The 14,780-nt window shown below is 44.3% G+C and overlaps 2 protein-coding genes across 2 annotated transcripts in view; both read left to right on the top strand.

Moving 5' to 3' along the window:
- Positions 1–6,285, top strand: part of LOC128268717 (calcium uniporter protein, mitochondrial) — a 92,161-nt gene extending 85,876 nt beyond the window's left edge. Inside the window, exons 4-7 of the mRNA XM_053005912.1 lie at positions 2,813–2,918; positions 4,035–4,136; positions 4,757–4,960; positions 5,029–6,285. Of these exons, the coding sequence (XP_052861872.1) occupies positions 2,813–2,918; positions 4,035–4,136; positions 4,757–4,960; positions 5,029–5,319 (703 nt within the window). The 3' untranslated portion in view covers positions 5,320–6,285. The remainder of the gene's footprint in view (positions 1–2,812; positions 2,919–4,034; positions 4,137–4,756; positions 4,961–5,028) is intronic.
- A 7,289-nt stretch (positions 6,286–13,574) lies between these two features.
- LOC128268410 (serine/threonine-protein kinase mig-15) overlaps positions 13,575–14,780 on the top strand; it is a 39,190-nt gene continuing 37,984 nt past the window's right edge. Inside the window, exon 1 of the mRNA XM_053005488.1 lies at positions 13,575–13,658. Within this exon, the coding sequence (XP_052861448.1) occupies positions 13,590–13,658 (69 nt within the window). The 5' untranslated portion in view covers positions 13,575–13,589. The remainder of the gene's footprint in view (positions 13,659–14,780) is intronic.

Genomic DNA, 14,780 nt, shown 5'->3' with positions numbered 1-14,780 from the left:
TCGGGTGCATTCGATCGACGGGAGGAAAATTAGTTTCTTTGCCCCGGTGGGAAAACGGTTTCGCTTTTCGCGCCGGTTTCTGCTAACGTCATCGTTCGGGTCGGCTGCTTGTAATAGGCTGTCGTGGTGGTGCCCCACACAACAGGTGTCGCTGAAACCATTGGCCCGTGGCCAGTTTATGGAAGAGTAAGCGAAGGAAAATTATTACACGTCCTAATTTTCTTCTCATGCGGCTAGTGACATGGCCGGCGAGCGCTCCCGGAAAATCACGGGATTTCTGATTTTCTCAACCATTTGAGCGTTGGCATAAACGTTGAAAATGATGATTGATCGCTTTGAAAAATTATGTCATGAGGCCTCCGAATCTGTTGCGCTTCCAACTCGTGACACAGAAGAGGACAAAGATTGATTGCCTTTTTGGCACTACAAAAGTGTGTAGCTAATGAATGTGTAGCATTTAGTGGAGTACAACAAAACAGCGGTAAAATGTGTTTCGTAAATGCGCGTCTGCGGGTGTCCCGGCAACTTAAACAAACAGAAGCAGGTTAACATCGTTAATGATCGTGGTTTTTGGATGGAATATCAGGAAACAGTTTTCAAAATTAGCGTTCATCATACGTTTGCAACCATTCATTCTTTCAGAATCGTTAGACTTCTTCAGCGTTATTGTTTGCTCTTTTACTCGTTTACTCTCATAACATATAGGATAATAATGAAAAATACCTTAGTAAAGAAATATCCGTTTTTAAAGGAATTAATAAGAAAATAAGAACATCAAATATAATAAAATGTTTATTATGTTAATAAATCAGGCTATATAATATGCACATACCTGCTTCTGTCCTTTCGAAACAAACTTATTGCAAAAGGGAACGAAAAGCCAGTTAAAAGAAACACTTGTTCAGAAAATAATATCATTAGCTACCGATAACCGCATCAAGCTTACGATGGTTTCCTGTCCTAGGATGTGACCGGCGTATCCTCGGTGAACAAACATCAATATAGCGTACTTTCGCACAAGTGTCACTCGAACGTCAAGAAGCAACATTGGGGTTTACTTTGCCCGGATCTCTCCTTTTTCTATCATCATCATCATCATCGATGAATGAGTGGATGATATTGCCGGTACAACGATATCCACCCACCGCCACTGGCGCTGTGTGCTGTTGATTGCGGGCGTAATCCCACTTATATCCACTCCAGTGACGCATTAAATTAATTAGCTTGGCCCGTGGCAATCGGAGCTAATCCGTCACTTGTTTTGCTTTTTTTCTTCGCACATCACTCAGCGGTGTCACACTAATTCACATCAATTGATGGATTGGTTCATGGTGCCGAGAGATTTATATTTTGTTCCGTTTCATCATATTGACAGGCCAATTTCGTCCCTTCCAGAGATGATGCCCCATGGCATAATTTCCAACTGGTGGAAGGCAAAAAAATCTCCGACCGTTGGCCCCTTTGCTTCATTTCCGGTGAGATGAAGGACTTCCGAAGTCTCAGTGAGGCTTAACACAATCCAGCCAACTGAGCCACCCAATCGAGCTTCCATCGAATACGGTTCAATCGAAGTTCAAACCGGAAATAATATGCTCGACGTTCAAGATTCGCTCATAACTGTGTTCGCTGCCGACATTCCCATTTAATTGATTGCCGGAAGAAGAGGTTCATGATTGACTGATTTAGGTCAATGCTTGGGCTGCATCAGGCTCACTACACCGAGTGGCGAGTGTGCGATGTTCCCGGTGTGCGCTATCACGAACCAAACTGAGTGTACTTGTTGCTGCGCACGGCGCAATAGCGGGCTTTTCAATTTATCGGAAATGCAGGAAGTGTAGCCTGGTGAACGAAGGTTTGCGAATGAAGTCCTGATCGTTCTGTTGAATTGTAAAACAAATTGATCAAATAGATATGAAGCTGCCTACAAACAAATCGGTAATTGGAAAGCCAATTTGCCTGTTCAAAAAGCACCATAACGCATTCGGTGGAAGGAAATTCGAATCAATTTACCCTTCCATCGGATGTACAATTTTGTGTATCCTTTTTATTAGGCACTGAAAATCGCCGTTCCACTGTTTCAGTAACGGCTTTGAGAGGGCGTTCCTGGAACATACTAAAAATAAAACACCGGAATCCTCGGCCCAAAAAGACTTCCCCCGGAAGGTGGAGCACCGCGCATCGGGCTTTGTGTAGGGTAATGCGCTCGTTTGCCAGCGGAAAAAATCATTACCTCAAGTGTGCCGGTAAAATGTAAATGAAAAATGTGTCAAGCCCAAAAGCGAAAAGGGAAACGAGTTCAACAGTAAGAAACTGTAAGTAAGCAAACGTGTCGCTGCAGCCGCGTGAAGAGCCTAGGAGCAGGGAACCAGAACATTCCAATTTCCTCCCGATGGAGACGCCTGGTTGGTCACATTGGCGCGCGCGAGAGCGACGATTAAAAGTGAATTTCCTGAAAGAATAGGACAACATTTTGTTTTGACAAGTTCCACTCGTGTTAAGTGTGCTTCAGTGCGGGTGAGTAACTTTGCCGTTTTGTGCAGTATTTAAATTTCCGACCGTTGCCTGTATCGTTAGAAAAGAAACAAATCAAGCTCTTCCTACGTGTTCTAACGACCTTTTTGTGACTAAATCTACACCGTGCAAACCAATCGAACAATACAACAAGTGAACAAAATTATAAAAGATTAATTTCGAGTTTGAAAAAATAAATATGTTGAACTTCCCATAAACAAACCAATACCAACCAACAAATGCCAACAAATACTCTGAATTTATTCTTATGCACCCAATTCCACCATTCTCATTTTTCCAGGCTGCACCTAAACGACCGACAATACTACGTGAAGCCACCGAAACGAGAAAAAATTACCTCAGAAGAAATTACTAGACTAGGGGATGTTCAGGCACTCGTAGCACAGGTAAGGTTCTGCGCAAAAAACGTTATTAAAACGGACGCAAAGGACGCGACCCGTTCCATACACTCATAGTCCAGGTCCCAGCGGATTAGTGTATACAATTTTTCTAACCCATCTCAACACTCACATGTAGCGGGACTCTGGCCGTTGAAGTGGTAAATTGATTTTTCTTGCTTTTTACACACGCCGTGGGTTGGCCAGAGGTCATCTCGCGGTCCTCTGTTGGTAAACTTCAGGGATTAAAGTGCAGTTCTGCTGCATTCTGATGGATATTCATGCGACAGCGAGAGTGCACGAGAAGCTAAATAGGTGAAGTGTAACTCGCTCATTATGCATTTCACATGAGAGCGTACTCATGCTTGTTGTGCCTTTTCCGCAAGTTTTTATTTGCTCTCATGCATTAGTGGAAGAATTTTTGAGCCAGTTCTTCGCTAAGCATTATAAAAAACTACAAATGTTAAACTTTATGTTAAAGCGAAAATCATCTGTGAGACAACGCTGCTTAAAGCAACCCACAGAACGCACACCTAAAGACTTTGAAAGCGTTACGACGGAGAGATTGTTTAATCTGTTGCCACAGTTTAGCATCCTTCGTTTCATATTTCAACACCACCCACGATCCTGTTCCGTGAAGATAAGCCGGTCAAATATACACCTTTTTGCGGAGGCCCATCCCGACGGGTGTTTATCAGACGTGGGCTCCTCGAGGTTAATCGGCACCACTAGCGATCCAATTTGTAGCTCGACCGTACAAACAAACCACACGTTGCGTATCAGTTTGTGACCCCTTTCACGATAAGGATGTGAACGGCAAACAAACTTCGACTCAACTATCGGACGTGGGACCCATTTACACTTCTCGGATTCTTGCCACAAAGAGGGTCCTTCAGAGCGTGAACCGACGTAATTTAATCGGGTTCTAATTAATCGGACGTATCGAATAAATTAAACCTCCTGAAGTGATAGAACTCTAAGAAACTAATGGATCTTTCCCATCAATCACATCAATCGCACCTTTTTAATGCGAGATCCTTAACTTTTGTGTTCAGATTGAGTTTTATTGTATCTTTCTGCGCTACATAAATTAATTCAATTATTCTTTTTCGCCATGTTACGCAGCTGTACGAGGCTCTACACGTGGGCGAGCATCAGGTTCACAAGGAACGCGAACTTCACGGCAAACTGGAAGAGCTGAACGAAAAGCTTGGCCCACTGGAAGTGGTAATGCCACATTGCTGCTACCTGTTCCCGCAGGGAACGATATTTAAAAATGTTTGTTTTGTTATCGTTTTAGAAAAAGTCAGAGCTAGATCAGAAGGCAGCGCGTAGGACGAACGCTCGATAAGGATGTGAACGGCAAACAAACTTCGACTCAACTATCGGACGTGGGACCCATTTACACTTCTCGGATTCTTGCCACAAAGAGGGTCCTTCAGAGCGTGAACCGACGTAATTTAATCGGGTTCTAATTAATCGGACGTATCGAATAAATTAAACCTCCTGAAGTGGTAGAACTCTAAGGAACTAATGGATCTTTCCCATCACATCACATCAATCGCACCTTTTTAATGCGAGATCCTTAACTTTTGTGTTCAGATTGAGTTTTATTGTATCTTTCTGCGCTACATAAATTAATTCAATTATTCTTTTTCGCCATGTTACGCAGCTGTACGAGGCTCTACACGTGGGCGAGCATCAGGTTCACAAGGAACGCGAACTTCACGGCAAACTGGAAGAGCTGAACGAAAAGCTTGGCCCACTGGAAGTGGTAATGCCACATTGCTGCTACCTGTTCCCGCAGGGAACGATATTTAAAAATGTTTGTTTTGTTATCGTTTTAGAAAAAGTCAGAGCTAGATCAGAAGGCAGCGCGTAGGACGAACGCCCTAACCTGGGTCGGATTAGGTCTGATGTCGGTACAGTTCGGTGTGCTGGCACGGCTCACCTGGTGGGAGTACTCGTGGGACATTATGGAACCGGTGACATACTTCGTCACGTACGGCACAGCAATGGCCGCCTATGCCTATTTCGTTCTAACAAAGCAGGTACGTCGTCAAGATTTTGCCATTGATTGTTGATGACAAACGTGCTGACGTTGTTTTTCTAAATCTAGGAGTATCTGCTACCAGACGTGAAGGATCGCCAGCATCTGATTACACTGCACAAGGCGGCGAAGAAAGCGGGCATCAATCTGGCCGAGTATAATGATATAAAACGCCAGATCGCAGAGATCGAGCACGATTTGCGGCGGCTGCGTGATCCACTTTATATGCACCTTCCTGCGCCACCACCGAAAAGTAGGACGTTCAGCGCGTCCGAGATAGCGAACTCGAAGAAGCAGCAGCAGCTACAGAAAGCTGCCCTTGAAGCGGCCAGCAGTACGACGTCGAAAAGTAAAAACTAATCGCTGCTGCCGATCGACGTTAGGTGGTCGCGACAAAACAGGGGGTTTCTTTTTAGCACAACGATTCAAGTTGACAACTCCAAGTTGAAAGAAGAGAACGTAACGGAACGCGCGGATGGCAGCAGAACAATCGTGAATGGTGCATCGTCTCAGTGAACGTTAAGGGACGAGGAAGCACAAAATGAAAAGGTTGTAAAATCATGATATAGTCAAAACAATCACTTTTCCTGCTCGTCGGAGCAGTTCAGGGGGCCGAAACAAAAAGGAGAAAACCAAGCACAACTTCAAACACGCACAACCACATCGCGGAAGGCAGCACGCGAGTAACGGCTGCGCAGCAATGGTAATCGAAATCACGTGGTAACGGAACCCAGCGGTTCTCCCTTAGTTGGCTCGTCGAAGTGCAATATGAGCCAACCGAAGAGGTTAAAAGGATCAAGGCCCGTACTTATTATACGCACAAGGAACAGTAATGCCCGCAGTAAGACTATTTTGTATGGAAAGTGTTGAACGGAGCGATGGCTCTGCTTTACCTTTGTTTGTGCATCGTCCTGGTTTATTTCTAACTATGTTTGTGTACTATCTCTGTGTTTCTATGTTTGTACGTTCGTTGTTTTTGGCAAGGAGGAAAATGCTGATTGAAACAAGCATTAAAACAATGGCTTGCGTGGAGCAAAAAATCGTGCTCGAATCAGACTGACCAAAACCAGTCCAGTACTTTAACGAATCTCTTCTCTACAACGGAATGTTAGCACTCTAATTATTTGCATCGAATGAAGGTTAGTTTTCTATTTATGCTTGAAACTTGATACGTTTCTCGCTGTTAAAAAGCATCGTAATTACTTCCCAAACGCTTCGCCAGGGTTTAAAGTTACCCACGGAGCTCAATTTTATGGTTGATCGATCGGACGATAAAAAAACAATGTTGAACGTTAATGGTTCCAATAGTGTGTTACGTCATTACTATCCGCTTCCGCGCGTTTGATCATATTTATGTTTGTATGTTTTAATTTTGTCTGAAAATGAACTTCAATAAAAATGACATTCGTGTGTTTATGTTTTAGTACCCGTTAAGGTTTTTCTGTCGAATTCCATTATGATTTTGAAATTTTCGAAAAGAGCTGTATCCCACCACAGTGGTGCAATTTAGTTATCGTAGAAAAAAATCATAATCCATTCGTTCATTTTTATTTCTTTTTCTTAATGGTTAGAATAACATGTGCCTTTTTAAATTTGCTGGCAAATGTTCCATCGAATTAAGCTATTTTAATAGTCTTTCCTTACGAGTTCATGCGTGTTTCCGTGCATTGTTTTCTAAATGTTTGCCGATAACACTCTTCTAGGCTGTAGGAATGCAAACACAACGGTCAAAACCAATAATGAATGTGTTCTGACAATTTAAAGGCAAAATAGGAAATAATCGTTTTGCCTATGAAACCCGGAATACAGCACCCGGCCCTGGTAAGCAGACTAACAGTTAACGTAAAAGTTTTAAAAAGCGAATTTGAAAAATTATATATTGTTACGTGAACTCTCGCCATGTTGTGGGACACAGGCCATTAAGGAGAGAAACAAACAGAAAACCACTTATAACTAAACTATTAGTGTTAGGGATTAAATCTTCAACGCATGCACCTGGACGCAGCTCATACCGACTTCCTAATACTTCCGGTGGACTACAAACAGCACATCAAATGACAACCGAAAGCCACGTGACACTTACTTCACAAAACCACATTATCGTGCAGGGACTTGACATTGTCCTGGTTTTTAAGGCATCATGCAATACGCAACACTATCTGTTTACGTTAATCACCGAAAACCTACGTGCACATCCATGTACAACGCATCGAGCTTGTTGTTGTTTAGGCCAAATAAAGCAGGGGTCTCATTTGTTTGTTGCAAAACCGGCAAGACGAAACCAAACCCAATTGAAGCCAAATAATATTTCGAAAACATGTCACTTTTTGGCAACTGTTTAAGTATATCGCCGCTAAACACTTCTTTTAACGTTTCAGTTTTGCAACTTCCTGCAAACTCCTAAAGATAAATTATGAACTTGAAACTTCCAAACCTATCAATCGCATAAAACAAAATCATGAAACCCAACCGCATTTCAAGCAGAGCAAAGAAAGGGTCTACTCGTAAAACGCGCTATCGACTTCCGCAAGCACCCACTAGTATTAATCTTCGTATTTTAACTTTTCAAAGTGAGCATGCCGAACAACCAAAACATGTGTAATCAATCCCAGTGCGAGTGAAGCTTTCCCGTCGATGCGAACGAACGAAAGAAAAGGCACGGTGCAGTTTTAAACAAAATAGGATGCAATCTACTGCTGTTAAAAACCAACCGAAAACCGATAGGGAAAATCGAAAAACAATATTCTACTAACCGTTTACCTATGACCAACGTATTACTGCGCTATGTGTGTATGTGTGTGTGTGGAGCAATCGATCTTCAAACCAACCACGATCAACCTTTGACCTCCTGTAAAGCAAACACAAAAGCAATCTCATACGTCATGTGAGTATCCCTTTTTAGAGCCATTTTTAAATCCGAAACTATTAAGGAGCATAATCACTTTTTATTCGAACAATGTGCGGCTCATCACGCTAATGAATTTAGAGAGTTGTATCTTGTTGAGTGACCATTCCCGATTCGGGTCATTCGACGTGTCCATTCTCAGGATGCAGTAGAATATTAAGAAGCATCGGGGAAATGCAATCGAAGCTGTTAAACTTTATCTGCCCGTTTAGCACACACCTATTTGCTACTAACACTAATCAGTACTTTTAGACCGCTCTCTCTCTCTTCCTATCTCTCTTTATCGCAGAATATCTCCCTACCTTATCTACTCAGATTCAATAGCATTTCAAATTCCCATGCCGAAGACCTATTATCATATCGCCTTTCCGAACGTAATGTTAAGTATTTGAAATTCAGAAACGTTCGGCCACCTCCCAGATTACTTCATGAATTCGAACTCCTCGTGTCATTTTGCCTTCCTTTCTGCTTAGCTAGGAAAAGAACTGAAAAGAATTGTATTCAACTTTCCAACTATGTTAATATACAGTACTACTCTATCTTCCAATGTATTATGTTGCACTATGAAATGTACGCTAAAAGCGACCCGATAAGTCACCCATTCAAGGTGCGTTCAATTTTTGAACGATAACGAATGGTTAAAAATAGAGAAAAGATAAAAAAAAATGGAAATATCAAGTGCCAATCTACGTAACCACGAGTATATGCAAACTAACAGAATGAGGAAGTGAACGCCAGAAGCATTTGGTGTACAGAAATAGCTAAGCTCCGTTCACTGTGAATTTCAAGGTTCGTGGAAAAAGAATGCTGTACATGAATTTGATAGTGTCGAGTTGCAAAACTCGGCTGCAGTTCTCCTTCCTAATTATAAAAATTTGAACCGACTCCAACAATTTACCGTGTGACGATGACAAACATTAGCATTGAAACTTGTGAAACCTATAACCCAAAAATTTATGCACAAAAAATCTACCTGTCTCCGAGATAGCACCAAACTAATTACCTAAAACAGCATCGAGCTTTGCTGCTTCAAGTTGGCTTTCAATGATGCAATACTGAACATGCAACGTGTTAAAAAAATCTCAATCTTCTGACTTCTGCAACCGCGATTGGTGCGGATATCTTTTTTATTCTCGCTACGCTCGATTTGCATAAAAAGGAAGGAAACGTTACCTAGTGGACAAACGAAAGTGTTTGGCTTTTCAGTACTTTAACAAAGACATGTTGAAAACTTCTTGCAACTAATAAAACATATGGATTCAACGATGAACGGCAAACAGTGGAAAACAGATCCCAGTTCATGAATAAAAACAAACACCACTACATGATAGAGCAAAACAAAACGGAAAATAATTATATCCTACGCAGTATTACAAATCGAGGAGGCCGCATAGAAGCATATAAGAAAACAGATTAAGTAGTACCGCGTGGCACACGGTTAGCATAAAACGGATAGACTCCTACGAGAAACAGCAACGCAGAAGGAAACGATGCTGCAGATGAAAACACACAACTAGACGAACTAACAAATTATCATTGATAAAAGTACCAACATAAACAAACTAATCAGACGCATCTTCTTCATGCGAAAATAGTAATCATAACGCTGGCAAACAAGAGAGAAACAACGATCTCTAACCGACCGGCATTTTACGCGCACTGTGAGAATATTTGTTAAATCTGCTAGAAAAAAAACTCGTTCATTGTACATATATAAATATCTACTCATTTCATCGGTAGAAACCGTTTGTTGAATTGAATTGGAAAAAAGCTCCAAACAGAAGCGCATAGAAGTGGTTCGTAGATGAGTTATATGAAGTACCGCGAAACTGAGGCAGCCACTACAATGGTGTGTTTGCGCAACATTAAGCATGTTTACGCGATGTAGAACATCGGATTTAAGTTTTCCTATTTCACTTCCTCCGTAGGCTAGCGAACGATAAACGAACTAACTAAACCGATCAAAGAAAAGCTTTGTATAAGAAGAATGTTATAGATTGAAAATCCTTGGTAAATCTTTTTCTCCAACTATCGCACAGAGACCTTCGACTTCAGCCGTTTAGAAACTACCCAACAAAACGGTTCACTTGCAAGGCGATACACTCTACATTAACATTTTACACCCGGTTAGGGGACTGGAATGAAGTGAGTTGAAGTGGACGAATTTTTAAAACCCAACCACGTGTTCGCTCACCCACTCTCCTTTCCGTGCTTTCCGTGTGTGGTTTGTTTAACTTGCGTCGCACGAAAGTGGTTTAAAATGCCTTTAGCCTGTTACAGCATTTGAATTAACCCGTATCGCAGTTGTGGATTTTGTTAACGGCCAGTAACGATTTGAGTTGAGCGACTGGGGGTGTGTAAGTTGTGTAAAGTTCGGTTAATGTACATTGTAAAATGAATGCTAATTCAATGCAAATAAAACATTAATAAATTGAATCAATGAAGCGCATTTTTATCGATGAGAAACGGTTTTGTAACCAACTTCTCCACAGTAACGCATCCGAGTAACGCCTCGATGTCATCCACGCGACGTTCGGCGATAGATTGAAAATCCTTGGTAAATCTTTTTCTCCAACTATCGCACAGCGACCATCGACTTCAGCCGTTTAAAAACTACCCAACAAAACGGTTCACTTGCAAGGCGATACACACTACATTAACATTTTACACCCGTTTAGGGAACTGGTATGAAGTGAGTTGAAGTGGACGAAATTTTAAAACCCAACCACGTGTTCGCTCTCCCACTCTCCTTTCCGTGCTTTCCGTGTGTGGTTTGTTTAACTTCCGCCCGTTGCGTCGCACGAAAGTGGTTTAAAATGCCTTTAGCCTGTTACAGCATTTAAATTAACCCGTATCGCAGTTGTGGATTTTGTTAACGGCCAGTAACGATTTGAGTTGAGCGACTGGGGGTGTGTAAGTTGTGTAAAGTTCGGTTAATGTACATTGTAAAATGAATGCTAATTCAATGCAAATAAAACATTAATAAATTGAAGCAATGAAGTGCATTTTTATCGATGAGAAACGGTAACCAATTTCTCCACAGTAACGCATCCGAGTAACGCCTCGATGTCATCCACGCGACGTTCGGCGACCCGTTTGACAGTTCCCCGGAGTGTGCGATTTCGGCTCGTCATGTTGGCTTCCGTATTGCCGTGCAACAGACAGTATTTGTCTCGCTTTGCCGCGAGGATTCGACGGGGGCCGCTTTCTCGCTCGGTCGACCCGAGTCAACCTACGAAAATCCCGAACAAACCCGAGTCAACCTACGAAAATCCCGAGTGCGTCTGACATTCGAGTGTTGTGTGCGGTGTTAATAATGATGGTGGCCAAGTGTTGAACCAAAGTAATTTCTCATCCAAAGGTTTCGACGGGTTTCCTTCCTTTTTTGCGGCTTGTCTTCATGGATATCAGTGCTATCGTCATCTTCTCACCACTTTTTGCGTGAAACCGTGTGTGTGTGCTGCTGGGAGTTCTTCGTTGTGATTTATTTTTCTGACGTGCCGTGCCAATCGTTCTTAAACAGGACCCGGACGAAACGGGAGCGTACACAAAGCCTAGTGAAAGGATATGAGAAGAAATCCTCTGTTTCGTTGTCCTTCAGCATCCAACTGTGGTGGCAGTACGTGGAGTACTTGACGCAATTTGGACATTTTTCGGGTTCCATTTGTCTTCCAATCAACACGCGCGTGTCGTGGGTGTGCGCTGCCGAGAGAAAAGCTTCCGCGGAAACGGAATTTGCTTTAATGTTGCAAGGGGGCCCGAGAGAAGAAGCAAACTCCGGTTCGATGATTGTAAAGTGCGCACATTTAGCATATGTGTGTGTGTGTGTGTTCGTGTGTGGGAACATTGGTGTGGTTCGCAGAAACAGCATCCACCTGCCGCGCGTGTCCGAGCGGCAGGACGGGGATTGTCTGTTCCTTGTTCGCCTGCGTCTTCCTTTTGTTTCCCAAAGCAATAATTTTGAATCCTTCTTTTCCATTGTAGTGGCTGCTATTCTTCTGGCTGAAAGAAAAGCACACACAACACGACACGAAAGCTCGCAACGTTCTCGGCGCTCGGTGTGTGTTGGTGAGATCTCTCGTCTCGTGCTCGCGAGAAGCTGCTGCTGCTGCCTGTGTATCTCCGGCGATGGGTGTTTTCCGCGGCAGCCGTAGGTGTGAGCGAGAAGGCGAATAGAACATGCGCCCCACTCTCGCGCTATGCTGGAGCTGGGTGTGGAGAGCAATGTTTTAATCAAAGCAAACGGTGGCGCTATGCATTGCGTTATCGCGCACACAACGAATGTGCAGTGTGAAAAAATGTACACACACACACGCCCAGGCGCACTTTGATTATTTGTTTCTCCCAGGTGCGAGGATGTTTTTCGTTCCTATCGGGAGGAATTCTATGGCCACAATCCGGACGAGCGGCATGGAGCGGTTTCTTGGGCGTATTTTCGAGCGCCTTGAGCCGTGTTTCGAATGACAATTCCCCGGCTTCGGGGTTGACAGCGCGCGTGTAGCGCATGTGTAGGTGCCGTCGCGGCTTACGTGGAATTCCTAACCGGGCGCCGCCGCTGCACCATTGCCGGTGACGGGCGACCGACCCCCCCTTGGAGCCATATCTAATTCATTCATATACGCAGACACTGTCGACCGCGTTACTGCTTTCCTCCGTTTTGCTCGGGTGTTCTCTCTCTCTCTGTGCCTCTCTCGGTTATCGATTGATTCCGCGCCCGTTGCTCGGCGCTTTTCGGTGAGCGGCGGACGTACCGGCGAAAAGTGTAAAATTTGCGGTGTTCCCAAAAACCGATCTCGTTTTGTGAGTTTGCGACATTAACATTAACGACCGAGCAAACTTTCGAACTTCAATTACTGCGAGCTGCTGTGCGATGCATCATCATCTGGTGGTTAAGCCGTGCAAGAGATAAGGAAAATCGTGCGGTTCGGGTTCCCGGTTATCTTGGGCTTCGGTGATGATGGGGTCGGGTGCCTATTATTTCTCTTCCCATTCTTCGTTTTCATTCACACACACGGAACTTTTCCTATCTCTTCGGGCGGGCTCACAATGAACCAAGGAGTGGTTTTTTTGTTGGCTTTTTGCTGCCCGGCCGGCTTTCGTCTAGTGTGCTTTGACGGCAGTGCGTTTGTGTGTGTGTGCATTTGTTCATTTCCTTCCGCTACAATAAAGTGTCGATTTGCTCGTGGATGTGTGCGTGTTACGAGTAAATTAACTAGGAGTATTGTTGTGTTCATGAATTGTGACCAAGTCTAGCAGCAAGCCGGTGTACTAAACGTTGAAGGATCCCTCTCCAAGGAGCTGGTTGCTAGCTGGTGTGTGTGTGTGTGTATGGGGCTTCGCCTACTGTCAGAGAGCGAAGTGCGTGCGCTGTGTCCGTTTTGTTTGAATACTTGGACACGCACCCAGCCACACACACACACACTCTACTCTAACAATGTGTTTGGGGAATGAAGGCTTCGCGCTAAACAAATGCATCAATTGTGTGTTTTTTTGTTCCTGGTTTCTCACCCCGCGCGTAGCAACCCTTTCGTAAGGTATCAAAGTTAGCGTATTCCGGTGAAGCGAGATTAAAGAGGCCGCTGGGAGCCGGTCGCGGACACAGTGCAGTAGTTGGCGGCCGATAAGTGGAGTGACAGTGACCAGTGAGTGAGTGGCCGACAGAGGGGGCCGCCTGTGAATCGCCGCGTCTTCCCGCACGGAGGAACGGGGGGAGGCCGACGTCAAAATGGCGCACCAAATGTTGCCAGCGTCGGTGAATTGCTCGCTGGACGATATCGATCTGAACGCGCTGAAGGTAAGTGTGTGTGTGTGTTTGGTTGGTGACAGGTGGATGGGTGTGTCACCGCGGGATTGGGGGGTGTAACGGTTGTTTTGATCCCGCAGCGTCACAGCTTCCGGTGGTCTTCCGTGTCATTGGATTTAAGGTGGGGTTGGTTCTGACAATCGTTTGAGTTTGACAGTTGTCGCTACATCCGCATGTTACTTCGATCTTCGATCGCCCGAGAAGCCCAAGACGTCTTGAGACGTCCGTCAATCAAACTCCACCCTCCCGCTTCTGGACCGGGAACGTGATGATGAATGCTGCCCACTGTTGTTCCCACCCAGCGCGACACTTTCGTTCAGTGCTTCCGGTTCCGGTTGACTTCCCTACCGGAACCCTCTTCCATCGGAACCGGTTACCATTTAATGACCTTGAACTCGCTCTAGCCGGTGGCCGATGATGGCTGGAACATTGATTCACTGCTGCGTACCGTGAGGAGAATTTAAATGTTTTTCGATCCGTCGCCGCTTTCTGCGCTCGGCCATCTTTATGCGACGGTCAGTGAGAGCGAACGGCAACCATTAAACAGAGGAAGAGGAACCATTTGGGAGGAAGCGCTTTATCGAGTCTCAGAATTGATGATCTCGTGATCGTGATCTTGAAAGGCTCTAATTTTTTGATCCTATGTTTCAGGAAAGACGTCCTCCGGAAAATGATTGAGTTTATCATTTAAAAAAAACACACACATGGCCGCTGTGCATTCCACCAGGAAGCAAAAGGATAACGCCATAGATAGATCGTTTCATTTAGTTTACGTTTTGTTGGCGGAACACGAGGAGCAAGCAAATAAACGGAAGCAGAGTTGATCGTCGAAATTCCCCAAAAAGGCCACACACAGAAAAAAAGGAAACCAAAACAAAGCCAAGCGAAGGAAAAAGCGAACGCCTATCTCTCTCGCAAATGGTTTGCGCAGCACGCATGTTACGCACCAACAGCTGGATGTTGATGGTGGCACTGTCCGTGAGCACGCGCTTCTTTCCATATGGGTGTGTGTGTGTCTGGGTACGTGCCATGGCTAACGAGGGAAAGATGGATTTATGGGGAGGCACTCGAGTTTATTTATGCTACCGATGCGGCCGATAATTTATCCCGTGC

This window comes from Anopheles cruzii, chromosome 2, assembly GCF_943734635.1.
Source record: "Anopheles cruzii chromosome 2, idAnoCruzAS_RS32_06, whole genome shotgun sequence".
Classification (NCBI taxonomy): domain Eukaryota; kingdom Metazoa; phylum Arthropoda; class Insecta; order Diptera; family Culicidae; genus Anopheles; species Anopheles cruzii.
The sequence above is the reverse complement of the archived record's forward strand: the minus strand, read 5'-3'. Positions and strand labels throughout refer to the sequence as shown.